This window comes from Balaenoptera ricei, chromosome 4 (genome assembly GCF_028023285.1).
Source record: "Balaenoptera ricei isolate mBalRic1 chromosome 4, mBalRic1.hap2, whole genome shotgun sequence".
Classification (NCBI taxonomy): domain Eukaryota; kingdom Metazoa; phylum Chordata; class Mammalia; order Artiodactyla; family Balaenopteridae; genus Balaenoptera; species Balaenoptera ricei.
Window position 1 is genome coordinate 108,693,394 of NC_082642.1, and position 26,466 is coordinate 108,719,859.

The 26,466-nt window shown below is 35.5% G+C and overlaps 1 protein-coding gene across 6 annotated transcripts in view; it reads left to right on the forward strand.

The window, feature by feature from the left end:
- Window positions 1–26,466, forward strand: part of CBLB (Cbl proto-oncogene B) — a 210,045-nt gene that overhangs the window by 141,050 nt on the left and 42,529 nt on the right. For all 6 annotated transcript variants that reach the window (XM_059921208.1, XM_059921211.1, XM_059921212.1 and 3 more), the window contains exons 11-13: window positions 14,265–14,450; window positions 16,004–16,369; window positions 23,904–23,998. In XM_059921208.1, the coding sequence (XP_059777191.1) occupies window positions 14,265–14,450; window positions 16,004–16,369; window positions 23,904–23,998 (647 nt within the window). The remainder of the gene's footprint in view (window positions 1–14,264; window positions 14,451–16,003; window positions 16,370–23,903; window positions 23,999–26,466) is intronic.

A 26,466-nucleotide genomic window follows, 5' to 3' on the forward strand; every position in this document is an offset into this window, starting at 1 on the left:
GCTATTCTCTGTACAAAAAGATACATGAAATTCAGATTACACTCAGAAGTTTTTTGCTCCTAAAATCAGAGAAATGGCAACGAGTGTTATGAAAGCATCTGCACACACAGTATGAAGGTGCCCCCCGCTTCCTTCTGACTTACGGCAGGCATGGCTAATCAATCATGGTTCCCATTCCTGCTGAGTTCAGACTTGGCCTGCACAGCCTTATAGAACCTCCACTGCAATTCATTAGGATTTGGCAGGTAACGTGCAGCCTATTTGCCATCTAGGTGGAACGATGACAAAGTGTAATGGCAGCAGATTGTATTTGCCATATGCATCCATCTCTGTGGTAGGGAAGCACTTGGTGCAGGAAACAGATGAGGTGTTTTGGGGGTTACCCGTTCTTTACGGCTGTGTCAAAATTTACTTCTTGGCCTCCTGCATCTTCTGTGTTCCAGTGTTCCATGCTCACCAGGTACTTATCCTTAGGATTTTTTATTGATTGATTGATTGATTGATTGATTGTAGAGGGAAGGATTTTTTATTTATTTATTTATTTATTTATGGCTGTGTTGGGTCTTCGTTTCGTGCGAGGGCTTTCTCTAGCTGCAGCAAGCGGGGGCCACTCTTCATCGCGGTGCGCGGGCCTCTCACTATTGTGGCCTCTCTTGTTGCGGAGTACAGGCTCCAGACGTGCAGGCTCAGTAGTTGTGGCTCACGGGCCTAGTAGCTCCGCGGCATGTGGGATCTTCCCAGACCAGGGCTCGAACCCGTGTGCCCTGCATTAGCAGGCATATTCTCAACCACTGCACCACCAGGGAAGCCCTCCTTAGGATTTTTAAATAACAAATTTCTACATATGGAGATATATTAATACCACCAACATGGGTACTCTCAAATTCTACTTTGGTCTGGGGTGATTTTTATTATTCACCTCATTGGTTTTTCATAAATGTCATAATTTAACTCTCATAGTCATAGTTTCTCTCAAGAGAAACTACTCTTGATTCTATCCTCTAATGCTGACAACTACATTCAGTTTTTACTTTTGAAGTTTGTGATCCCTTTGGCCCAAGAGATGGAAGAAAGGACGTAGTTATTCCTCAGTAACCCTAAAGGATGAACAAGAAAAAAAAAATCTCAAATTGAAACAGGGAGTTGAGACTTGATTTTAAGATGAACTCAATCAGTAACCAACATTAATATGTATATGAGCAAAACTTTTTCACATTTTATTCTCTCAACTTGAAGAGGTAAATATTCTTCTCATCTTCAGATAAGGAAATGAGGCTCAGACTAGTCATGTGACATGGCCACATTAGGAGGTTGTAAAGCCAGAATTCAGAGTTGTGTCTGCTGGATAAAAATACAGTGCTATATCCAACACTCCATATGTAGCTTTCTTACATGCTGAGTGATGAAATGCTTTCTACCAAGTCAGATTGTGGACTGTATCCTAAAATATTTGTCATATAACGTTATTTTAATAAAGTAGTAACCTTTATGATTTCAATGAACTGGCACTGTTCTGTGTTCGTAAGTCCTTGATCTCATTTAATCATGACATCAATCCAGTAGAGAAGCTACTGTTACTGCCCTGTTTTACAATGGAGGAAATTGAAGAAGAAAGAGGTAAAATAACTTGCCTAAGATCCCAGTACTACTCTAAAGCAGAACTGGTGCTTTTTTCCTAACTTCAAAACTGTAGTTATGAGCCGTCATGCAACACACCTCTTTTGCCCTCTTTGGAACCTGCTGCACACATTGTACTTCATAGAGTACAAGTCTCTGTTCTCTGAAGGTCTATAATAAAATGTATATCAGGAATAGTTACCAACTTCCAATGAAATGTTAACCAGAAGTTAAGAATAATTTGAACTGTGATCTGTTGGTATTAACCTGTTAAAGATATTTATGCCCTAATTGGTCACCAAAAACCCAAGCAAATTCAATTAGGCCCTGCTAATTGATGTATAAAAAACTGTTACATCTGTTTTTCCATATACTAGCCGTATGTGGCTATTTAAATGTAAATTTTAAATAATTAAGATTTAATAAAATTTTAAAGTTTTGTTCTTTAGTCCCACTCAACATATTTGAAATGCTCAACAGCCCCTTGTGTCTAGTGGCTACCCTGTTGAACTGTACAGATGTGGAACATTTTCTGTAGGTATTGAAATATCTAGTATAGATAGATATAATAGAAATAACTAATATCCAGTAGATAATTATATTGGACAGAGCTTTATTAGATCATTCCTGCAGGTTCTTATTAGAAGCAGCTAGGTCTTGTTGCAAAAGACCTTTTCTTTTAATTTAGTAGCCTAATGGTCTTAGCTTGGTCTGAATATTTGACTGTGATCTAGCACTAAAATCAGCAATCTGTGCCCTGTTTTTGTTTTTCTGTGAGCTAATGATAATTTTACATTTTAAATGGTTATATATTTAAATGATTTTTTAAGTACCTACATAATTTCCTTGATTTTGCATCTTGGCTTGCAAAGCCTTAAATATTTACTATCTGGCCCTTTAAGAAAAACATTTCAGGCCCCAGGTCTAGGGCACCTTAAAGCATTTAAAGAATGTTTATTGAATGCATGGATAATAGGGAATGACAGAAAAGTATCTGAGAAACATACAACAGCCCAGGTGGTTCCAGTGAATGAGGTGGTAATGTTTTCTAGCTAGGAAAAAGGCATTTCAATTTTCTTTACTAAATGGGCTTTCTTCCTTCAGTGATTGCTGTCAGGGGACAGGGAGCCGGGCCTCAAGGGTAATTCTTTCAAGAACTTGGTACACTTTACTGCTTTGGGGAAAATGGAGTTTACCCTATATGAGTTTGGGAAAGGTTGCAGTTTCAGCCTGATTTCCACTGAATGAAGTTGAAGCTTGAGCTTTGCTTCAGTAGTAGCACTGACAATTGAAGGGAATCACTGGTAACATAAAGTGAGCACAGGACATTCAGAGGTGACTGGTGGTTTTCCCTGATCTCTCACGCACTCTCAAACCATGCATGTTGTGTTCCCTCTGGCACACTGGTGAGCTTTTTTTTGAGGGAGCTGAGAGATTTTGACAATGATCTTCTCTTTAGTTTACCCAAAAAAGAGAAGGCTGGTGCTGCTCTCAGACATTATCGTCCCAGCAGTCAGCAGTGTCATTTAACAAAGCTTTCACTCGAGTCAGTGTCATTTCTATACTTTCTTATGACAGTTAGAGATTGGAGAAATTTAAAGAACCTGTAATCATTTAAGTTGAGGAATCATATTTCAATTAAATGTCTTTATATGCACTGATCTGCCGCTAGTCAATTTTAAACAGATTGTGAATTTTATAATATTTTGTAAATCACTGCCACTTAACTTTCAATAAAACCTAAATTTTACTGTAGATACAAGCATCAATTCTTTCTGAATAATTGGGAAAAACATTGCTATAGTATTATGCTCCCGTAGTACTTTATAGGTACTTCTATTTCAGGAGTTACACTAAATTGTTATGTTCTATTTAGAGGACTGTCTTCTCCATTAGACTAGTAATTCTTAAGGCCAGTGCCAATATCTTATTTATCTTTGTGTTTCCTGGTACCTAGCATTTATTAAGTGAAATAACAAATGTACATGCATGTTCACATGGTCTGTGAGGGCAGTGGCCTGATTCTGTGCACCTTTTTCATTCCAATCTGAAGACTGAGTATATCTGTACAGAATACCAAATTATAGATTCTATTCAGTTCTGTCTTATAGATGAGGCTATGAACAAATATCACAGATCACTTTGACACAATAGCGCTTCTACCTGCTTTTCTTCCATTCTGTTTTTTTCAGTCGTTCTGTTGCCTCATTCATTCATTCATTTTAAAAACATTTCATTCTCTCATCTCCACGAGTGACGACACAGTCATGGTCCAGCAGAAGGAATCAATTTTCTTTTATCTGCCATTTCAAATACTCATCTCTGTCTTTCTCCTCTTTTATGAGCAGGTTGATGACTATATTGTGAAATTGTTTCTGTCTGTCTTAAGCATATTGCATTCTTTAAATTAGTAATGCTTCCATCATAGCATAGAGAACTGAGCTGTTTGTATATTCCTGTTGCCATGGTGATGTCCTGCAGCTAGAGTTTATAAATAGTAGCATACTGAACATATAGAATGTAGTTTTATTGTCTGTTTTATAAGTTTATTTAGTAATGCCAACAGTTCCTTAGCAATTACTCTGATAGAAAATGTTATTCATGAAACACATAAATTACAAACAAATGAAGATTTGATACAAGATATGTTGACAGGCTGACCTAGTGTATGAACTGAGATTAATTCCTTTGCTCTTAAACATTATATTTTCTTAAAACAATATTTAAAATTTTAATGAATGACCATATAAGAGGAAAAACAGGTGTGACCAGAGGTCAAAGGAATTATTCTTCCTTTATCTTTTTTAATACATTCTCCTAATGCTGCCGTCACCAATTAAAATACATATTACTAATTGAAAACTTAATATATCATCTAATTCTTGCTTTTCCTAATAATGTGTGAAGAAAGGATCCATAGTACTCCTGATCCTGAGGAAAGAATTCATGTGTATAGATCACAGTGTTTTTGCAGTGTTCTTAGGCGACTGTTACCTTTTTAACGTGACTTAGATTCCAACCACAGGGCTCAAGTACATGCTGGAGCAGTGAGGACAAAATCTACAACAAAAGTGAAGTTCAAAAATAACAAGGCATTTGAAATGTAGAACATGGTTCTCAAGTATGGGCAGTTCTACCTCCTGAGGGTATTCAGAAATATGTGGGGACATATTTTGTTGTCACAATGACTGAAAGGTCGAGGGAACCACTGATATTTAGTGGATGGGGTCAGAGATGCAAAACATCCTGCAACCGTGGGACAGTCCCACCTAAGAAGAATTATTCGGACCACATGCCGACGGTCCTCACCTCTCCCGCTGTGCAACACGGGCAGAGTCATGGATGACAGTGAGCAATCCAAAGTCACAGGTTCATTGTTTGCCATTTAACTGCATTTTGTTTACTGATTTTCTTAAAGTTCTCCATGCAGAATAGTAGCATTTTCTATATTAGTATGTGAATATCAAAGGAAAAAACTACCTTGTCCAAGTGCAATGTGATGATATAGGGCAGCGGTCCCCAACCTTTCTGGCACCAGGGACCGGTTTCGTGGAAGACAATTTTTCCACAGACTGGGGCCAGGGGCGGTCATGGTTCAGGTGGTAATGCGAGCGATGGGGAGCGGCAGGTGAAGCTTCACTCGCTCGCCCGCTGCTCACGTCCTGCTGTGGGGTCCAGTTCCTAACAGGCCACGGACTGGTACCAGTCCTCAGCCCAGGGGTTGGGGACCCCTGATATAGGGGACCCTGAAGACACTGTCACATATTCCTCAAAAATAGTTTGAATATGTAGTAGTTTAGGAGAAGCTAGCACTTGAACTCTTGTACTTAGTTTTGGGTTGGCCTCCTGTGGTGTAGACTGTGAGCTCATGGAGGGCAGAGGCCGTGCCTTGCTCTTCTTTTCATTCTCAGAGACTTGCATAGTGCCTGACCTATGTTATATGCCATTGAGAAAGTTTTGTTTGTCTTTTTTTTCATTGAATGATCAGTGGTGACACTGTTCTTTACTGTTCTTCAGAGAGCTATGGTCCCTGGAGTCCAGCAGCCTGAGTTCATGTTCTAGTTTTGCTACTTAGTATCTATGTGTCTGCATTGGTTAGTTAACTCCCTGTGCCTCAGTGACCTTGTCTGTGAAACCCTACCTCTGAGAGTTGAGGTTAAATGAGTTAATGAATGTAAAGCCATTGGAACAGTGCTGGTACATAGTAAATGTTAAGTATCAGTTGTTATTAACATTATTTTTTATATAGTGTTATTTAAGACTCCTATAATATTGCTGTGCTTCTGAGAATTAAATATCAGTATTTTTGAGATGTCTATGGAAGTATTTTTTCTTTTAGATACTATTACCTGTCATTGTTTAGGAAGAAATAGACACCACAACTGGATTGGTTTGGCAAGAGTTGGTTGTATTTCTTTACTGTATTAATGTATACATAATTATGATTACATTACATGACCACATTAAATTTACTGTACAACTATCTTATAGATTTAAAACTCAGAGAAAATGCAACATTGCCAACATGTCTGCTGGCTTATTATTTTAAGGACTATGTAATTTAGATAAGCTTACAATAGTCTTATTTTCTACATAAGTGAATTAAAATGATTAAGTACAGGGAGCTCTAATCAATACTCTGTAAATGACCTATATGGGAGAAGAATCTAAAACAGAGTGGATATATGTATATGTATATCAACTATACTCCAATAAAAATTAATTTAAAAAAATGATTAAGTATATATTCTCTAAAGTAGGATGAAGAACTTAAGTAACGAAATAGCAATTGCTTATTGTTCAAAGCAACTGTAACTGGTATTTTGCCAGCAACAGGGCTTTCACATGAGGGCATTTTTCAGTGGCTAAAGTTAATTCCCTTAATTCCCAGGGTGTTCTTGTTTCTCAGCCATTTTTATGGAAATATTTCTAAATTGTATGTCACTCTTCCCTGACTTCTCAAAATTGGTTATGCGGCTGAATGAACCAAAGGGCATAAGAAGCCACTATAATCAACGTGACATACTTCTTCAGGTTTACGTTTTGCTACAGGATTTAAGGGGAGGTTGCACGCAGACAGGGGAAACATAACTTTGAATTAAAATCACATATATATTTGGATTAGAATGCAAAACTCATATAAATGTTTAAAGTAAAATATGAAACTTCAAAAGAAATGTCAGGGTTATAGAGGCTGGTCACAGGCTAGGAGATTATGTCCCTCTTATAAAAGGTACTTCAGGGAGAAGCAGTATAGCTCTATGTAGCTAATAATGTTTAACATTTTAATGGAGAGGGCCCTTGGGGTTATTCCACTTGCGAGGCTGTTTGCAGTTCTTTAAAGTAGACCCCATTGCAGTTTTATTGACCACCTCCCTGTCAAACCTCAAAGAGAAGTCAGCTCTTACTCCGTATATAAGTTTCTAACCATTTTCCTTCTCTTCATTGCTTCGAATTTGTAGTGTCTAAAAATTTTACCAAAGTTATTAGTGGAATGTCAACAATAATAATAATTTAAAATAGTGAACCTCAGTTTACACACAAATTTAATATCCATATTCTTAGTAAGCTAGCAAGGTGCTTATTCCTTGTTACTGTTCCTAGAGGGAGAAATACAGCAGAATTTTTCCATTAAGATGACTTTTCCTTTTTTTTTTTTTTGGTTGGTTGGTTTTTGGTTTTGTTTTCTGAGACTGTTAGAGCAGTTTTAGGTTCACAGAAAAAATTGAGGGGAATGTACAGAGATTTCTCATGCACCCCCTGCTTCCACACATGTGTAACCTCCCCATCATCAACATCCCCCACCAGACTGATACATTTGTCATAATTGATGAACCTACACTGACACATCATTATTGTCTAAAGTCCATAGTTTACAGTAGGGTTCACTTTTGGTGTGGTACATTCGTGGGTTTGCACAAATGTATGGTGACATGTATAGTATCATGCAGAGTATTTTCACCGCCCTAAACGTCCTCTGTGTTCTGCCTATTCATCTCCCCCACCAAAACCCCCAGCAACCATTGATCTTTTTACTGTCTCCATAGTTTTGCCTTTTCCAGAATGTCCTATAGTTGGAATCATACAGTATGCAGCCTTCTCAGATTGGCTTCTTTCACTTAGGAATATGCATTCAGGTTCCTCCATGTCTTTTCTTGACTTGATAGCTCATTTCTTTTTAGCACTAATAATATTCCATTGTCTGGACGGGCCACAGTTTATTTATTATCCATTCACCTACTGAAGGACATCTTGGTTGCTTACAAGTTTTGGCAGTTATGAATAAAACACTTATAAACATCTGTGTGCAGTTTTTTGTGTGAACATAAGTTTTCAGCTCCTTTAGGTAAACACCAAAGAGCATGATTGCTGTATTGTATGCTACGAGTATGTTTAGTTTTGTAAGAAACCACCAGACTCTTGCAAAGTGGCAGTAGCATTTTGCATTCCCACCAGCAATGAATAAGAGTTTCTGTTGTTCCACATCCTCATCAGCATTTGATGTTGTCAGTGATCTGGATTTTGGCCATTCAAAAAGGTGTATAATGGTATCTCGTTTTAATTTACATTTCCTTGATGACATATGATATGCAGCATCTTTTCATATATTGATTTTCCATCTGTATATCTTTGGTGAGGTATCTTATAAGGTCTGTGGCTCATTTTAAAATCTGATTGTTAGTTTTCTTATTATTGAGTTTTAAGAGTTCTTTTTATATTTTAGAGAACAGTCCTTTCTCTGATGTGTATTTTCCAAAGATTTTCTTCTAGTCTGTGGCTTGTTTTTTTGTTATTCTCTTGATAGTTTCTTTCACAGAACAAATTTCTCATTTTAATGATGTCCAGCTTGCCCATTATTTCTTTCATGGATGGCACCTTTGGTGTTGTATCTAGATGACCTTGTATTTGGTGGTCACTTTTTAGATTTCTCCTATATTCTAGGCGTTTTATAATTTTGCATTTTACATTTAGGTTTGTGGTCCATTTTGAGTTAATTTTGTGAAGGGTATAACGTCTACGTCTAGATTTTTTTTTTTTTGCATGTGGATGTCCAGTTCTTCAGCACCATTTGTTGAGAAGACTGTCTTTACTACATTGTGTACCTTTGCTCCTTTGTCAAAAGATCAGTTGACTATATTTTGGGGGATCTATTTCTGTTCCATTGATGTATTATATGTCTATTCTTCTGCCAATACCACAGAATCTTGATTAATGTAGCTTTATAGTAGGTCTTGAAGTCAAGTAGTGTCCATCTTCCAACTTTGTTCTTCTCCTTAACTATCCTGTTGGCTATTCTGGGTCTTTTTTCTCCATCTAAACTTTAGAATCAGTTTGACCATATCTAAAAAATAACTTGCTGGGATTTTAATTGGGATTGCATTCAATCTATAGATTAAGTTGGGAGAACTTTTCTTTTTCACTCCAAGTTTCTCCCTAAATTCCTACATATTGAGACTTCTTGAAGTGTGACTGTGGATAAGTATGAAATGATTGTACTACTCTTACACCATGTTCCTCATATAAGCATTTGTTATCTAAAAGGGAACAATGGTACAGTACTCCAAAATAGACAACATAAATCATTTATACTTATATTACAAATTACACATGAATATGTGTGCATGTAAATGGTTCTGTAATGGATAACTTCTGAATAATATTCTGCATAGGCTATTATTTTAAAGTCTTTTGATTTTGTTATGTTCACAAATGAATATGAGAAGAAGAACCAAGAGGATAGTTAGTAGCAGGAAAATGTTAGAATATTTTATTTTAATTCTATTTTATTAGAATGTTTTACTTAGCATATATTTTATGTGATAAAAGTTTTATCAATGTCCTTCATTAATTTTCGTGCATTTAGAGAAATGTCGTCCTTTTCATCATCCTTATAATACATGTATCTACCTTGTTCAGATATGAAAATTCATTAAGTAAAAATCTTCTTAGAAATATTATAAAATTGACTTTGATTATCTCTGGGATTGTCAGAACTCTCATCTTATTAGTAATTGGAGAGGTTTTTTCTTGTCCTGTTTTTAATAATAGCCTGGCAGGGTTTGAAGTTTCTTACCAAATGTTTTGCCATTTCCATAATAATGGATCTTATTAAGGCTGTTATAAAATCGCTCTTTAAAAGGAATGGAGAAAATGAAGAGTGACTAAAATAGAATGAGTCCCTGATTATTATTGGTAATTGCGGAGCATGCTGAGATGGGCTTTTGACTACTTACTTCTTGGGCCTTTTCTCTCAGGATTTTCTGTTAAAATTGCAAATTCAGATTTCTCTATTCCTTATGGTAGTCATTTGCCTCCTATTCTAAGTGCTAAAGAATTCTGTAAATTTTGTCAGAAAAAATAAAGAATAGCATTTATTCATTTCATGAAGCAAAGGGTTTGGAAAAATTGGTGAATATGTAGACATAAAAGAATCAAATGTGGTCTTTAAATTTCTAGAGCACCAGGATTTCAGCTTGTTAAACTTACTTATCAACAACCAGCATTAAAGAACTTAAGAGAAATTGTTAGTGAGACAAATAAGCTGGTGTGATGATAATACAGGCAGGAATCAAGGCGCCGGCTTTTGTATTTTGAAAGACAGGCACGGAAACGAAAAAAGATCATATATTCTGAAGTTCTGAGAGCAAGTGTAATACTAGAAAAAAGCGAGAATTACCTAAAATCAAGATAAAGGAATTATTCAAATCAGCTATCCTATAACTTGAAACTATGATTCCATCCTTCCCAGTTCTTGCAGTTACCTCTATATAAATGATTTTCTTTATATTGTGCGATAAATTCTGTAAAGTTAATTCTGTGTCCACATCCTGGTTTCTGCTTCCTATGCTTTCCTAGTTAATCTTTTCTTAGCTTTCCATTTCCTTGACCTAATCTAATAGAGTGGACAGATAGAGATGAAGGAGTGACAAAGAAAGGATTTCATGTAATGCAGTGGCAAAAAGGGTATGATCCTTTTAAGAATCCCTTGATTAATTTGCCTTTTTTTAATACTAATTCATTGTATTTATTCTCTAGAAGATTAAAATCAGAAGAGCAGTAGTAAAATCTCTACCATTAAAAAATTAGAAGACAAACTGAGAAAAAATTATTCCCCACAATTGAAAAAGATAGGGGTTCACTATCATAATATATAAAGAGCTCTTTGAAATCAATGAGGGGTAAATAAAAGAATATGGTAGATAATGGGACAAAGAACATAACATGAGTGGGCATGTGAAGCATTGTGTAAGACTTCTCTTCTCCTTAGACTTTCAAATAGGAAGAGAAAAAAATATACTTGGTGATTACTCAGATAAATTAAAAGTGACCTTTAATGTGACCATCTACTAAAAATGTTTACAAATGTTCACAGTTAGCATTTGAATTTTACCAGCAATGAAAGTTAATGCAAAGTTTCAATATTCTAGTTGCAGAATTGTTCACAGAGACAACAAAAAGGCTTCAGCAAGAAAAATGCATTATTATCTAAAGGGCACTGTTAAATTTATCTACTCTTACATGGGGATTTTACTGTAATTTAGGAGAACTCTGGAAAATGAATAAGCTGTGGTGAATTTAGACCACATAATAAAGATAAAATATTTTTTGTTTCTTCACATACTCTTCACCTATTCTCCATAAAATCCTTCTGACTAAGCCAACTTACAGTTACTGTAATGCTTCAAAATGAATTAGTCTTTCGGGAGGGCAGTATAAAATCACCTTGAGAATACAATATGAACTGTTCTTTTTTTTAAATTTTTTATTTATTTTATTTTTGTGGCTGCATTGGGTCTTCGTTGCTGCGCGTGGGCTTTCTCTAGTTGCAGCGAGCAGGGCTACTCTTTTGCGGTGCGCAGGCTTCTCATTGCGGTGGCTTCTCTTGTTGCGGAGCACGGGCTGTAGGTGCACGGGCTTCAGTAGTTGTGGCTCGTGGGCTCTAGAGCACAGGCTCAGTAGTTGCGGCATATGGGCTTATAGCTCTGCGGCATGTGGGATCTTCCCGGACCAGGGCTCAAACCCGTGTCCCCTGCATTGGCAGGCGGATTATGAATTTTCTTAAGCAAGTTCTGCTTCAGATTACATTCACAAAGCTATAGAGAGTATGCTTGTCTGGAGGTAACTAGAAGTTCAGGGTTACTTCTGCACCACACACAGTGGTTTGGATGTCTGTCCAAAGATTTTCAATATACCCTTTCAATATCTTAACAGTTCACCCACTTCAAATCAAGTCCATCCCATTATTTAAACACACTAGGAATATGGTAACTGCTTAAATATTAAATTAGTAGTTAAACCAGAAGTCAAGTTCTAATGATGATGGTGGGCTGCTGGCTCTGTCAGGATTCTCCTTCCTGTTCCAGGTAATTAGGGAAGCAGGCAGGGAGTTGTGGAAGAAAAATGCTTGGAGGAGCATAGGTCTTTGCAGTAAATGCAACAAGCAGTGAAAAATTTCTCTGCAAGTAACTGAAACAGTGCAGTGCTATGTAGTCTCTGTATATCTATGTAAAAATTATTTCTTTACAGGATAGGAACCATGTGGATAGCTTTGCTTCTTGAGTCTTTTTTTGTAAAGAATAATAACCAGATCAATAAAGGATTTTTATCAGGTAACATTTTTTCTAGTTCTCGGAGAATGTAATTTACCCTTAATGGGAATTGTGGAGAATTAGATGTCCTGTGACATCTCCTGATCTGATTGCTACGAACTGTGATGCACTTAGTTTGACACAAGGAGTTTTTTCTGTTCTGTCCGTGATCATTTTTGGATTGGTATTACTCCGTAAGGTTCAAATTCATGACCATGTGAGGCTCCATGACTTTTGGGGTAAAAGTCACGTTATTTTATTAAGAATACTGGCTGCATGAAAATCAGCTTATGACTCTACAGTTTCTGCTTTTTCTCCTTCAGTTAAGTAGGTAAGAGATATAAAAAAGAATCATGAAATTAATAAGAAAGGGGTCTTAAAATTTACATGTGAAAGTGCATCTGAATTTATTGACCTATTTTAAGTTATTTGGCATCTGTTGAGAGAGACAAAGAATTGACAGTCTAGCAATGTCGTGGCAATATTCAAGTACACCTGAAGTGTGGTCTAGAAGCTTCTGCTTAGACACTCAAATTTATTTTTAAAAAGCCTTTACCAGGGGAAGCATAAGTCCCCTCTCCTTTAGTGTGGGCTGCACATGGTAACTTCCTGGCAAAGAGTACAGTAAGGAAAATGGAAGAAAAAGTAAGTAACTTTATCGTGTAAAGCCTTGACAGTCAATACCTCAGCCAGGTAATCAAGGTCAACATCAACAGTGATGAATCACATTGATAGTGTAGACCCTTGACGTGATGTGGTTAAAGTGTTACTTTACCAACATGACCTTCCTTCCAGAAACACATAATGCTAGTCTAATCATGAGAAAAACATCAGACAAACCACAATTTTAGTAAATTAGAAAAAAAAGACCTTACATGACGTAACTAAGTGTGGACATGAACACAAATTTATTATCACATCTCAGTTAAGGACAGAATGGCTAAATCTTTCTCACTATTGCTAGAGTTGAAATTAAATTGTCAGTTGACATTGACTACTCTTACAAAGGTAAGTAATGTTAGGGGGAAATGGCTTAAAAACAAGCCTAAAAGTCCTTATAAATACTAGCACTAGGAAACAGATGAATATCAAAGCATGCTAGATTAATGTAGTAGGTATAAAAATTAAGCCTAGGTCTCCAAAGAGGTAGGTAGTAACTTAGCCTTGAAAAGGAAACTGCTTGATATTTCAGAACAGAATATTGTGATCCTAAGTGAGGCTATCTGGTTAATTAGGATGGCTTTTATATCGAATAGGAATCAGGTTATGTCAAACACACACACACACACACACACACACACACACACACACACACACACACTTCTGAAACAGAAAGGGTTACACACATACATACAAATCAAAGTACTTTTTGATGGCTTTTTGGTGCTCTTTTATCTACCAGATAACATGGAAACCCTGTAATAGAATAGAAATCTATCAGATTTTTAGAAGTACAGACTTTCCTAGATTTAATTGTTTTTAAAGAAGAACATTTAACTTGAGGATTTATTTTCCATGTGAAGGCTTGGGGGAAAATATCTGGTCTTAAACCTGTTTATTTTAAATACACAAATTTTTTAAAAACCTTGTCTGATTTAATTGGTTTGTAGGAAAGTAGATTATGCACTGGATACGTATTTTATATGGAACAAAATGATTTCTAAGTTCTAGAATGTATTATAAACCCAAAGACCTAAGAAAATTCTATAATACAGATAACCAAGAGCAATGTGCATTACTGCATTGCATGTTTCTCATAAAATGTAGACAGGTTTCTAGAAGAATGCCTGCATTTGATTGTTTTTAAACTACCCTTTTGCTGGTTTTTTCCTAGGCCCTTTCTACAATATGTAGGAAAAACTAATCCGTTTATTCTTTACATAATACTGCTCTTGAGGGACAATGTGAGCTCTTTCCATCTACTAATCAGAGTAAACTAAGTGAGTTTATTTTAACAGATGTGCAATGGCAGATACATTCTCAAAACCAAATGTCTTAAGAACTGAAAGGTATGTACTTTACACATCAAACAAACATCATTCTCTTTTTATATTCTAGTGCACTGACAGGCAGAATTCCCCAGTCACATCACCGGGATCCTCTCCCCTTGCACAGCGAAGAAAGCCACATCCAGACCCTCTCCAGATCCCACATTTAAGCCTGCCACCAGTGCCTCCTCGCCTGGATCTAATTCAGAAAGGCGTAGTTCGGTCTCCCTGTGGCAGCCCAACTGGTTCACCAAAGGTAAATCAATTTTATTAGAAACATAGATAATAATTTTATGTGATGATTATTGATTGCTCAGGTTTTTAAAATTCCGTTACTCATATTTCTTATGCTCTTGTTTACGAACACCTTTGATGGGGCTCTTGTTTTGTTTATATGAGTCCACTATCATATTCCTTGCTTAATTGCTATAAAAGTTACATAATTATTCAGAGAGAGCACACGTCTGTAACAGCCCCCTGATTTGCTAAAATAAACAGCAGAGTAAGTATAGTTATTCTGTAAAATGGATTTAAAAGGTCATTATATGTATTAAAATAAATTGCATGCTCTTATTAAATGATATTTTACACTCATTTTCATAGTGTCTTGACAAGAAAAATGTTATGGGAGTATATTTGCATAGGGCTTAAGATGTGATAGATTATCACCCATGTTTCAGGGTGACTCAGAAGAGGGAATTATATGTACCTTTTATACCTGAAGGAATTAATTACCAAGAATTACAGTATTTGCAAAGTAATTGCATTACTGTTTAATATTAAAGACATAATTCTATCTGTACATCTAAGTCCACAGTTTTAGTTCTGTGCAGATTTTTTTCCAAATTTGAAGACGGAATATTTTACTTTATTAAATATAAGATTTTAAATATTAATCCCATTCGGTAATATGCGTTATGGTCTAAAACTATTTGGAAGCACAGTATTTTAATAGTATTGGACTTTTCTACATTATAATTAACATGGTTTTAAGATCATATTAAGACTTTTTAGGATGTTATTTAGTCAGAATTATGTAAGCACACATTTCTTCGCTAATATTTTCAAACAATAAAAGCACAAATCATTCATCAGACGAACTATGTAAATGAAAATAAAAACGGTGAAAGTCACATAGATTCAGTTCAGGAGCTTATACCTTCATATTTCCACATAAGAATCAGACTGATTTTTTTTTTTTTTTTTAAGATCCATAAAACTCAAGTAAGGTCTGTAAATAATGCTGCTCTATTATTTGTGAATTTTCACTATTCTGGTATTAACTGTTAAAGAACTGGAGCACATTTCTCCCTTGTCACTTGCTCTGTATTATAGAGGTGAACACAAAAATAACAAAACCAACATTTTCAGTCTTCCAAAGATATTACAAATCAAGGTGCTCTTTTAAAAAGTAAAACAACAACTTTGATGGTTTCTGCTGTCTCTCCTAAATCACAGAAACATGCAAATAAAATAATTAATGACTCATTATTATTTTAATGTCAACCAGTCAAAATCACCATATAATTTTGATATTCTGCTACGTTTTCCTGTAGTCCTTATAATCCTAACATTTGAGTCTACGTATTCATTTTCTACAAAGAAATCTTAATGAGATATATTTGAGTTTTTCATTAATTTTTTAAACTTTCATTAGTTGGTGATAAAAGAAACGCATTAAAAGATGGCACAGGAATCTAATAAAGCCCTACTATGGCTTAGAAAACAAAAGCAATAGTATACTAGTCTGGAAGTCATTTCAGTGCATGGAACCTCTTTTAATTTCTTTTTCCTCTTGTGTTTCTTTAGTCTTCTCCTTGCATGGTGAGAAAACAAGATAAACCACTCCCAGCACCACCACCTCCCTTAAGAGACCCTCCTCCTCCTCCACCTGAGAGACCTCCCCCAATCCCCCCTGACAATAGACTGAGTCGTCACTTCCTTCACATGGAAAGTGTGCCTTCCAGAGACCAGCCAATGCCTCTGGAAGCCTGGTGCCCTCGGGATGTGCTTGGGACTAATCAGTCAGTGGGATGTCGCCTCCTAGGGGATGCCTCTCCAAAGCCTGGAATCACAGCGAGTTCAAATGTAAATGGAAGGCACAGTAGAATGGGCTCTGACCCAGTGCTTATGCGGAAACACAGACGCCATGATTTGCCTTTAGAAGCAGCCAAGGTAAGAAATACTCAAAGCTGAAGCTAAATAATCTGCTTATAGTCTTCTGATAAGAGGTAGTATAAAAGGTTGAGTGGTGTTTTTGTCACCTAGTGTGACACTTCCCTGCAGGTCTTTAATTATCTGCAAATTATAAATAATCAGAAGCTCTTTAACACTTGAAACTAACAGAAGTCAGGAAGAAGGTTCTAAGTAATGATTTAATTTTCATATGAAGACACCAATTTGCCAGAGATTTAGTTCACCTTCCCTTATTTCATCTGCAAAATTTTTTCCTATTAATGTTGTCAATGGGAGAATCAGCAGTCTTTTTTATTTAACTCTCTTACTTCTATCTAATTTGAAAAAAAAAGTTGTATGGTTATAGCATATCATCAATCAGTCACTGGAGTTACTGTTACCTGGGACAGCACACCTTAGGCAACCAGGTAGAATGAACTTCTCACATACATAAAAACAACAGGTCCAGTTCATTGTTGGAAAGCAAGGTCTTTCTCTATAAAACTGAAAGACTGTCACACATGTTGAGTTCTAACATGAAGGATATTACCACTGTCATTTATATGTACAGAAAAGAATTTAAGCATACAGGGAACCGAAGAGGCAGCAGCAGAAATCACTGAGTTTCGAACCCTCAGTGGGCCCCTGGCAGAGCTGTCCTGTAATGTTTCCTGGTATTTGTGTCCATGATATTTTTGACTCAGATCAGATCGTCACCATCTTCCTTCAGCTGAAGGAGGCTTTGCCTCTTTTGAAGACTGTAATATTTAAGTGTTCCCATCTCTTTTGATCTTAAGTTGTTATTTTAGGGGAGTAGACTATTCCTTCAAAATAATAGTTTGTAGTTGGTGAGTTAATCAAGAAACAAAGAAGTGTGAAGAACGACATGTACTAAATTCCTGTATGTGTGTACACACATGCATGCACATGCACACGTGTGAAGGAAAACTCTGTATAAGATTTAATTATTAGTGATATTCTAGGGTAGCGAGGATAGCAAGAGTCAAAACTGTCTACTCAGGCACTCAAAACACAGGGGAAGAGTGGTGGTGGTTTGCCGTAACTCTTTGTTAGTGCCTTGTTGGTACCTGCAGGCTTTCATCTATTATAAATATGAAGATCTGTAAAGGTTTTCTTCAAGGTCAAGCAAAGGTGATGTAAATGGAAGAGAAAGCACTTATAAAAGCATTTTTATAATGTTCTCTGAAAATGGAGAGCTTATCTTCAAAAGTATGTTTCTACAACCTAGAATCTTGATCAGAAGGACCTGCCTTTTTTTTTTTTCCAGTGATTTTTTTCTTCCCTTTAGTCTCTATTGCTTTTCATTCATACATGATCACACTTGCCTTAAGGAGAGTGTTCAGAAGAGCTCCGACATGAGTGGTTATATCTTAGCAACATATTACAATTTATTTCCTGAATGGACTTCAGAAATACTTAAAATATAATAATTATCTTAGACAATTCATTGAAGACCTCTTGTTTCAGGGTTCTTCTTAGATAATATGTTATACAGTCTTAGCACTAAATACACCTGCCCTTCTAAGCCCTAGAATACAGGCTATTAATTTTTGTATGGATGGTGGTGGTTTTAAATTGGGGTTATAATTTCTTAGGTTATAGGTATGAAATTTTATTTTTATTATATTAACTATAGGTATGAAGTATTAGTAGTGATTTCAGTTATAAAGATTCCTTTACATGTTTTCTATGTGAAGTTTCATGTCCTGATCATTGATACATGTTAATATCCCAGAGAACATTGAGTAAAGTGCAAAATTTATGTCTTATTGAAAGCTGAATTTGTTTAGTTCCATCTAAATTAGGCTCATTAAAATTCATGAAGGTCTAATCTCATATGTTGTGTGTATTAGCATTGCAATGCTTATATTCTCAAAGTTAACTTCAAGTTACAACTAGATTAATATTTTAACCAAAATTAGACATCTAAGATTTCTCATTTCAGTATAGTTGTTTGACTTTTAAGGCAGATTATAAAGAAGGATTTATACATAATGTATTAAATGCTATAAAACAGACCATGTTTCCCCTTATTCTCCTCTTTTATTGTCTTTTGAAGGAAAAATGGGTCCACTTCAGTAGACCACAAGGTATATCACAACTGACATAAAGTAGAAAAAGCCCAATTCCTCTTCTTATTTTACTGTTGGGAGACTTAGAGGCTAGCTTCAACCGATGGAAGACTGCGTCCATCTAGGATCCTGTAATTCTCAGTCTCTGCATGATCCTGGGTTGGAGTTTGTTTCTTAACTTACGTCTCTGTAGTTCCTCAATCCAGATTGATTTAATTACATATTTGTATGCACTTTCTACATACAAGACTCTCCTAGTGTTCAGGATAACCAGAATCCCAATGTTCTCTCCCCTTACAAATTTAACAGAATGTTTTTATAGAAGAGGAACTGTTTAACTCCTTTAGGCAGAAGTAAAAATGATAAGGCAAACCTGATAGCTGCATTGTAACAAAACTAAAAATCTGATCAACATAAATCCACCAGGCTCTGGAATCAGACCTCAGTTTTACCTCCTGCTCTAGAATTCACTGGCTTTGTGGATGCAAGCAACTTACTACATCTATGCCCCCAATTCCACTTATCTCCCTTACTTTATGAAATGAAATAATAATAGGACCTAGTTTCTAGGAGAATAGTTACCCTCTAAATATCTAAGCCCCCATACCCCTTGGTTATGGAATAAAACCAAACTAGATGTGGAGTCTTAGTATAAGTTGTAACAGTTCATTTTCATTTAAAATAGTTGTCCTTATTTTTTTTTAATTTAAGACCCAAATCATTATCTCTTTCTCCCCTTCCTCTCTGCTCTTATTTAGCATAGTGCCTAATGAATACTCTGCAAACACTCAATAACTGGGTTGCTGAGTTATTACAGTTAGGTTGATGACAGAGGCGAAAGAGTATATGCATGCTGGGGTTGGAGGTGGGCGGGGTAGGGCAGGAAAGGGCTTGGAGGAAGAAGATCTCTATGGTACACTAGGAGCGTAGACAGTTCTTTTAATGTATTTTTCCAGCACTGGCCTTCAGCCAAAGGTAAAATGTAACTTTCTTGTTTAAAATAGGATTTTTTACTCTTTTAGAAAAGTAGTCATTTTCTATAGATAGATCACATATTCACAATAAGAGGGAGACAAGGGAGAAGGGTTGAAGAAGAAGGGGAAGTGATTTTGATTTAAAAAGACTTGTATATTAACGAAAATGTAAGTGTTACGATATAGTCTCACCCTCCATACCTAGTGTGTAGTCTTTAAAAATTTTTTTTTTAAATGTTATCATGGGAATAAAGGGTATAGGGATTTAGATACTTGGAGGCTGATGTGTTATCTTCACATAACCCGTCAGTCTCTCCAAATGTAAGCAAATACATTTTTGTGTCACATAGTAACAACTATCGTTCAGACTTGTTTTCATTAAAGGAAATATCTCAAATTAAATATCATCTGCCCATTTTAAAGATAAGAAAACTGAGATGAGTGCTAAAAGTTTAACATTAAGTGTACATATGTAATACCATAAGGGGAATTCATGAAACTAAACATTCTATAAATAGGGTGAGGACTTGCTCCCCTTTGTTGTGTGTCCTCTGTCAGTGTGCCAGTTCCCGTCGCCCATTAGAACCATTTGCCCTTTTTATTTGCATCTTCCCTAGATAAATGGTAAGGGAAGCAAGGATAAATTAAATTCTAATTACTCTATTTGCTAACTGTAAAGAACTCTAAGGAAAAAAGCCCTCTAATTCATAATTAAAATGAAGTGTAAGAATTTTCTGTGACTTTCACTTACTCCCTTTTCTCTTCTCCCTCCCACCTAGCCTAATCAAGGTTAGCTAAGGTAATACTTTACTTTTTAACATGAACCTGAAAGCTAAGAGTTGTTAGGTTTATTTACCTTGTTTTATTTTATTGGTAAGAGATTTCTTTCCTATAGGACTGTTTCCATTCCCTCAAATTCTAGCCACATTATAAACCTGTTCCTTAATTAATACTTTGTTGGCTAGATATTTATTTATTGTTGTTGGTTTGTTTAATTATTTTATTGCACTAAAATGTTTTAAAATATCATTGGAGACTTGAAATGTTAACTCCTTACATCTAGATACTAACACTGTGTCCAACTATCTTTATTTGTTCCTCTTAAAAGATTAAGAATGCTACTGTTTCTTATGGGATAAAAATGATCTCTGACTTATGTTACTTCAAGTGACATTATTCTAAAATGACCTTGTGTACAATAATCTGTTGAAGATGTTGCTAGATAAATACATAGAATGATTCCTCTTTTTGAGATTGCGGCTTTTGCTATTTTGGTGGAGAGGCACATGTTTATAAGAATGAACTTAAACTTATCTATGAATCTCAGGTGTTGTCTTTCAGAAAGTAAGTCCTCTGTGTACACAGGTTTCATTTTTAATCTAATGTTGCTGAAGGATAAATTATAGCGATATTTTTGGTGTAGTGTATGTGTGGGCTTACATGTGTGGGATGGGGGAAGGGGGTTGTGTTTGGGGTTTTGTAATTAAAAATATTTTTCTTAATTGTGCTAAGATTATCACAATTGTGTTTGTTTTCCCTACATCTCAAGGGTCCCAAATGCTTTAACCTTAATTTTTAGACAATATCTGAATCATAAGAAGATATTTCAAACTTAAAAATTAGGATGAAATGTTATCTTGAGGCACGTGAAAAATATTAATCCAGGGTAACCTAGAGTAACCTAGAGTTTATAATAAACTTTGTGATAACTCAGATTATACTTCTTCCACAGGTAGTATAAATTCCCCTTAATGTATTCTTATTCCTTCAGCCTCTTTCAGTTAAATGAGTAGGATGTTCAAGACACTGTGGCAAATACAAAATGAATCAAGCACAGTCTAGTGAGGATGAGACAGGTATATAATTAAGGGATGAGGCATAGGAGAAGCATCCAGAATATATAATGCGGGATGCCCTAGGGGAAGAAATATTCCAATTGAGAGGCAGGGTAAAAGAAGGAATAAAGAAAGCTTCATGCAAGAGGGATCTGTAGACATTAAAAGATCAGTAGGTGGTGTTGTTGTAGACATGACAGGAAGGAATAGCATGGAGGTGGGAAGGTAAGCACAGTGCAGGAAGTCAATTTTGGACAGACTCTAGGGCATACAGAGAGAGTAAGTACGGTAGGTAGACCTATGGCAATATAAACTGAAAGCAGTTACGGAGTGGAGTGTCTCATATTCTATACTAAGTTATCTTTAACTTGGTAGACAAAAAAGAGCTTTGAAAACTTTTTTGGCAGAGGAATGATAGAATCAGAATATTTAAGTTGGTAGCATGTCCAATGGAATTGTGGTAAATTTGCAACAGTGAACTAGGAAGGCAGAAGAAAAAGATGTTTCCTTAGTTGAGCGTTTAAGAAGGCCTGAATCAGTGAGATTTCAGTGTGAACTGCTTCAGTTGATACTATCAATCTACACATTTGAGGAACTACTGTTTTCTCCTTTATGCAAAAAGGCTTTGCAGATTTCCAGAGGACGTAAAATATTTATTTTTGGCTCAAAAAGTTGTGACTTACTGCAGTCTCTAAAGTAGTTTTAGATAAAATGATTTTGCCTAATGAAATGGATGCAGGTGGGAACATGGAGTTCAGAATGAAATAATCGTAAATCTTGTCATCCAGCCACTTTAGATGAACAGAAACATGAACGTCATTTTAGTACCTGCATTTTTAGGTCCTTTAGACACATGCACATATGTATAATGTAAGTCAGTCAGCAGTCAATGTTCATTTGAGCCCTACTGTGTGTAAAGCATTGAAGGAATGTCCTATAAAATGAGGAAATTAGAGTCTTTGTCCTGAAAAAGATTCATGTAGAACTAATACAACAGAAATTGTTATTCCCATAGCTCTCTTTTATTTTATAATTGCTGAAATTTTACTAGGTATTCAACAGTACATTAGATACTTGCTCCTATTAAAACAAATAATTGCATATAAACCCATATTACATTTCCCAGAATGAATTTTAAATGTGTTTATGACAGAAACATCAAGGAGATTTGATTGCAGAAATCATACATTGTATCCATTCTGGCAACAATTGCACAGGACTCAAATTAAGGATGACTTTAATATGCCCATTATACAGTGAGCACTTGCGGTTTGACACATGTATTTGTTGGTTAAAAGGGATTTTTTTATGTTAGAGGTTTTCATTGAACTATACAATAATTAATATCTACTGAGACATTTCTTTTCTCTAGCAAAATCGAAAAAACTCTGCCTTGTTCTGTTATTTGGTCCATAGTCAGAAACCCTAAGAGGTATTTTTGTCATAGTGTATCTCTAGTGTATTGAATCTAATGAGAAATCAAAGCTATAGCACAGGACTTATTTTTAGAGTGATACTTTAATGCTATAAAATTTATATTGTGTAGCTTTAAATTGCAAACATTGATATATTTCAAATGGATTCTTTAAACATGTTCCTTTTCTTAAGTTGGTAGGGAAGGATATGGCCTTTTCCATTTTGCACTCTAAAGCTTCAACACCATTTTAGAACTGAGGGGTGAAAAAAGAAATTGGTAGGTCATTGATTGGGTTATCTAGAACTATTCAAGTTACATCACATCCTTTTTGCCAGAAATCAGCCTACACCTTTTAAATATGAACTAGTAAAGAGTTTGGGAAAGAGCTTCATGATAAAACCCTAATGATTAAAGGTCTTAAAATATGTTTAATCTGTCTTTGCAAAGTTACTCTTTTTTTCTTTTAAGTTGCTTTCATCGCAAGTTGTTGGATTAGTTAAGAGCAGTTATTCAGACAGTTCCCATATGTAACTGAGCAATCTGGAAACCAGAATTTCCGAATTCTGAGTAAACACTGGCTCTCTATGGTACCTTATGAGCAAGGTAACAATTTTGGTTTGTGTTGTTCACACACCAAAAATTATGTTTAAAATTGCTTGCACTCTGAAAGCCAGACCAGGTCTCTAGTTACCAGCAGTGCTGAAGCTTCAGCCTTGAAAGAACAAAGGCATTTCTGGTTATACTCATGTATTGTTTTATCAAGAAGTTTAGAAATGTTCTGTTAACCCCAGAGAGATATCATTTAGAACACTTTTATTTGGGAGGAATTGAAATAAGAATTGCACCAGTGCTGCTTTTTTCTTTATTGAATCCTTACAGAGAATGCTAACTTTTCAATAAAAACTGATCATGTTTGGGGACTTTTACTATTTATCTAGCTATCTATAGATTTATAAAAATTATAGCATCTCCTCTCAATATGTTTAAGAATCAGGTTGTATTTTATTTTTTCACATAAAAAATGGTGCTACTTTCGGGTGGCGGTAAATAATCACTATGGTGCTCCTAACTCCTAAGTATATTATATGATATTTCACTTGTTCAAATAAACTGAAATTATATATTCTCTTCAAAATTATAGATTGTCTAAGAACTGCTATTGTTTTAAGGTCCTCCAGAAGTTAAATTCTAAACTAACCCCTTGATTTCCTTTAGGTCTTTTCCAATGGTCACCTGGGAAGTGAAGAATATGATGTTCCTCCCCGGCTTTCTCCTCCCCCTCCAGCTGCCACCCTTCTCCCCAGCATCAAGTGAGTTTTACTGAATTTGGAGATCAACTGTCCATGCATAAAGTTGTTATAAAGAGTGGTTTTGAGGTTCTCAGTACAGAAAGTACAGGGGTGAATATGCATCAATAAAAATGAACCAGCTGGATTTTTAAACTAAAGTACCAGAAATCGAGATCCTTTCTGATTCTTTGCTGATAACTACAGCATTTTTGAGACTTACCTACACTCTGAGATTACACATAAAGCAACAGAGAAAAAGCTAAGTCTTCCCTGCCTCCAAGAAGAGGCTCAAGTAGCACAATGAGCTCTCCTTTCCAATTCATGTCTCTTCCTTAGAGGTATCACATTTATCCCACTACCCAGTTTGACATCATAAAATAATCTTTGGTTCCTCCAGTTTTCTCATGTCTCAAATCCATTCCGCCACTAAGTCCTGTTGATTGTTCTTTTAAAGTTTTTCATATTCAGCTAATCTTCCCCATTGCCCTGATTCTGGCTTATAACGGGACAACTGAAAGAGCCTTCTACCTGATCATATGATATGATCTCAGAATGGAATATCAATGGATTTTAAAGCTAGAAAAATGAGTTAAACTAGGTGTCTCATTTGAAAAAATGGGGACACAAGAAGCATATCAGACAGTTAAGGGATAGTGTCTATCCAAATCAAACCTGGATAAAACCAAGTCTCCTGATGGCCATTTTCCTACTCTATATTAAATCAGGCTGCCTGTCTTTCCTCCAGTATATTTTATTCAGGTAGCTGATTTAAATTCTGCTTTCCCCAGATCACTTTCCTACTCAAAGCCCAACATGTTTCTTTCTTTCCTTCTAAATTAATTCTGTGCTCTCCTGCTATCCACAGAATTTTACCCAATTAAAATATCGTTCAGGAATTCCTAATGCTTGCCCTCTAATCTTGTCTTGATTTTTTTTCTGGTTTTATGAGTCTTTCATGCTGTTCCCTTCTGTGCACCAAGTTTTCAGAATCTTTATTCTAAAGATCCATGTCTCAGGCTCTATTTCTGTATGAAAACTTCTGTGACTTCAGTCATAATGATGGTAATAAGACTGATTCTCTTCCTCCTCCTAGAGTTTATTTTCTACACATTTAATTATGTACTTTGCTCTACTGTTTTCTAATACTAAAGTGCCTCTCCACATTAAAAAGATTATAAGGTTTTAAGGGCAAAACCCTTTTCTCGTAATCTCTGCTTCTCCCTTAACACCTTACTATGTTTGCTGTTTAATGGTATACTGATAGCACTTGGTTGCTTGGTGGATTGACTTTATCATCTGCTAAGATCCTCATTTCTAACTGAAAGTCTTAGAGCATCTTCACTCCTTCCTCTGCTGGTCACTGGATGCAAAAGAACGATAAGCTAGATACCAGCTCCCAAGAAATTTACCATCTACTTTAAAATAAAGTTAACGTACATGAAATCACAAGAGAACATTAGCCACTAAACTGTATGCATCTAGCTTGTTAGTTTTTATATAAGCTTGGAGAATAGACTATTATAGACTTTGTAAGTCAAGGATGTCTTGTAGAGAGGATGGAAATTTCCTGAGTCATGGAGGATGGGCACAGTTGGGAAGGGGTGTGCATGAGAAAAAGCATGAGTGTGAAATTTGACATCATTTAGGGGGCAGTGGGAAACTAAGCACTGGACCATTCTTTAGTGGCCACTTTTCTTGGAGCTGCCAGATATGTAGCAGACATAGAAGTCAGAAGCAAATATATATATTCTGTGTAGTAGGTTGTACATCACTAATAACATATGATATTGTAGCACCAAATGAACTCTGGATATTTGTATATGTAATTAAAACATCTAAGCTCAATTACCTCTAATTCAGAGAACATCAAAAAACAAAGTACATGAAATCTTGCTAATTGGAGATTAAAATTTTACATTCTGTTTATTAAATTCATATTGGCAAGTGGGATAAAAGGCAGAGGTTACCATTTGCTTCATTTATGTTTAGTATTAACTGCTTGTTTTTCTATAAATAAAGAACAACAAATTCATAGTAAAATGCCTTTTATTGATATTTTTCTAACACTTCAGTTTGTATGTGTACCTGGATATACTTTCACCCCATTTACTCTTGATTTTTTTCCCTCAAACAATGCAGTTGCTTTACTTAACCAGAGAAATACTTTAACAATGCATCCTTAACAGCAAATTAGTTTTCTATTTGGCATGCTGCAAATTAACCATAGTTAAAATTACAAGTGCTGGCTTTTAATGGCATGTTTATCTCTCCATTTTGTTTTTTATTCTGACATATAGGTAGCAGTTATTCATTGTAGAAAATATGGAACATATATAAAATAAAGAAAAAAATTAAACAAATACATAAATATAAGCATTTACATACCCCAAATATCAATGCCCAGAGTTTTTTGGGTTTTTTTTTGTTTTTCTTGAATTTTTGAATTTTATTTATTTTTTTATACTGCAGGTTCTTATTAGTTATCCATT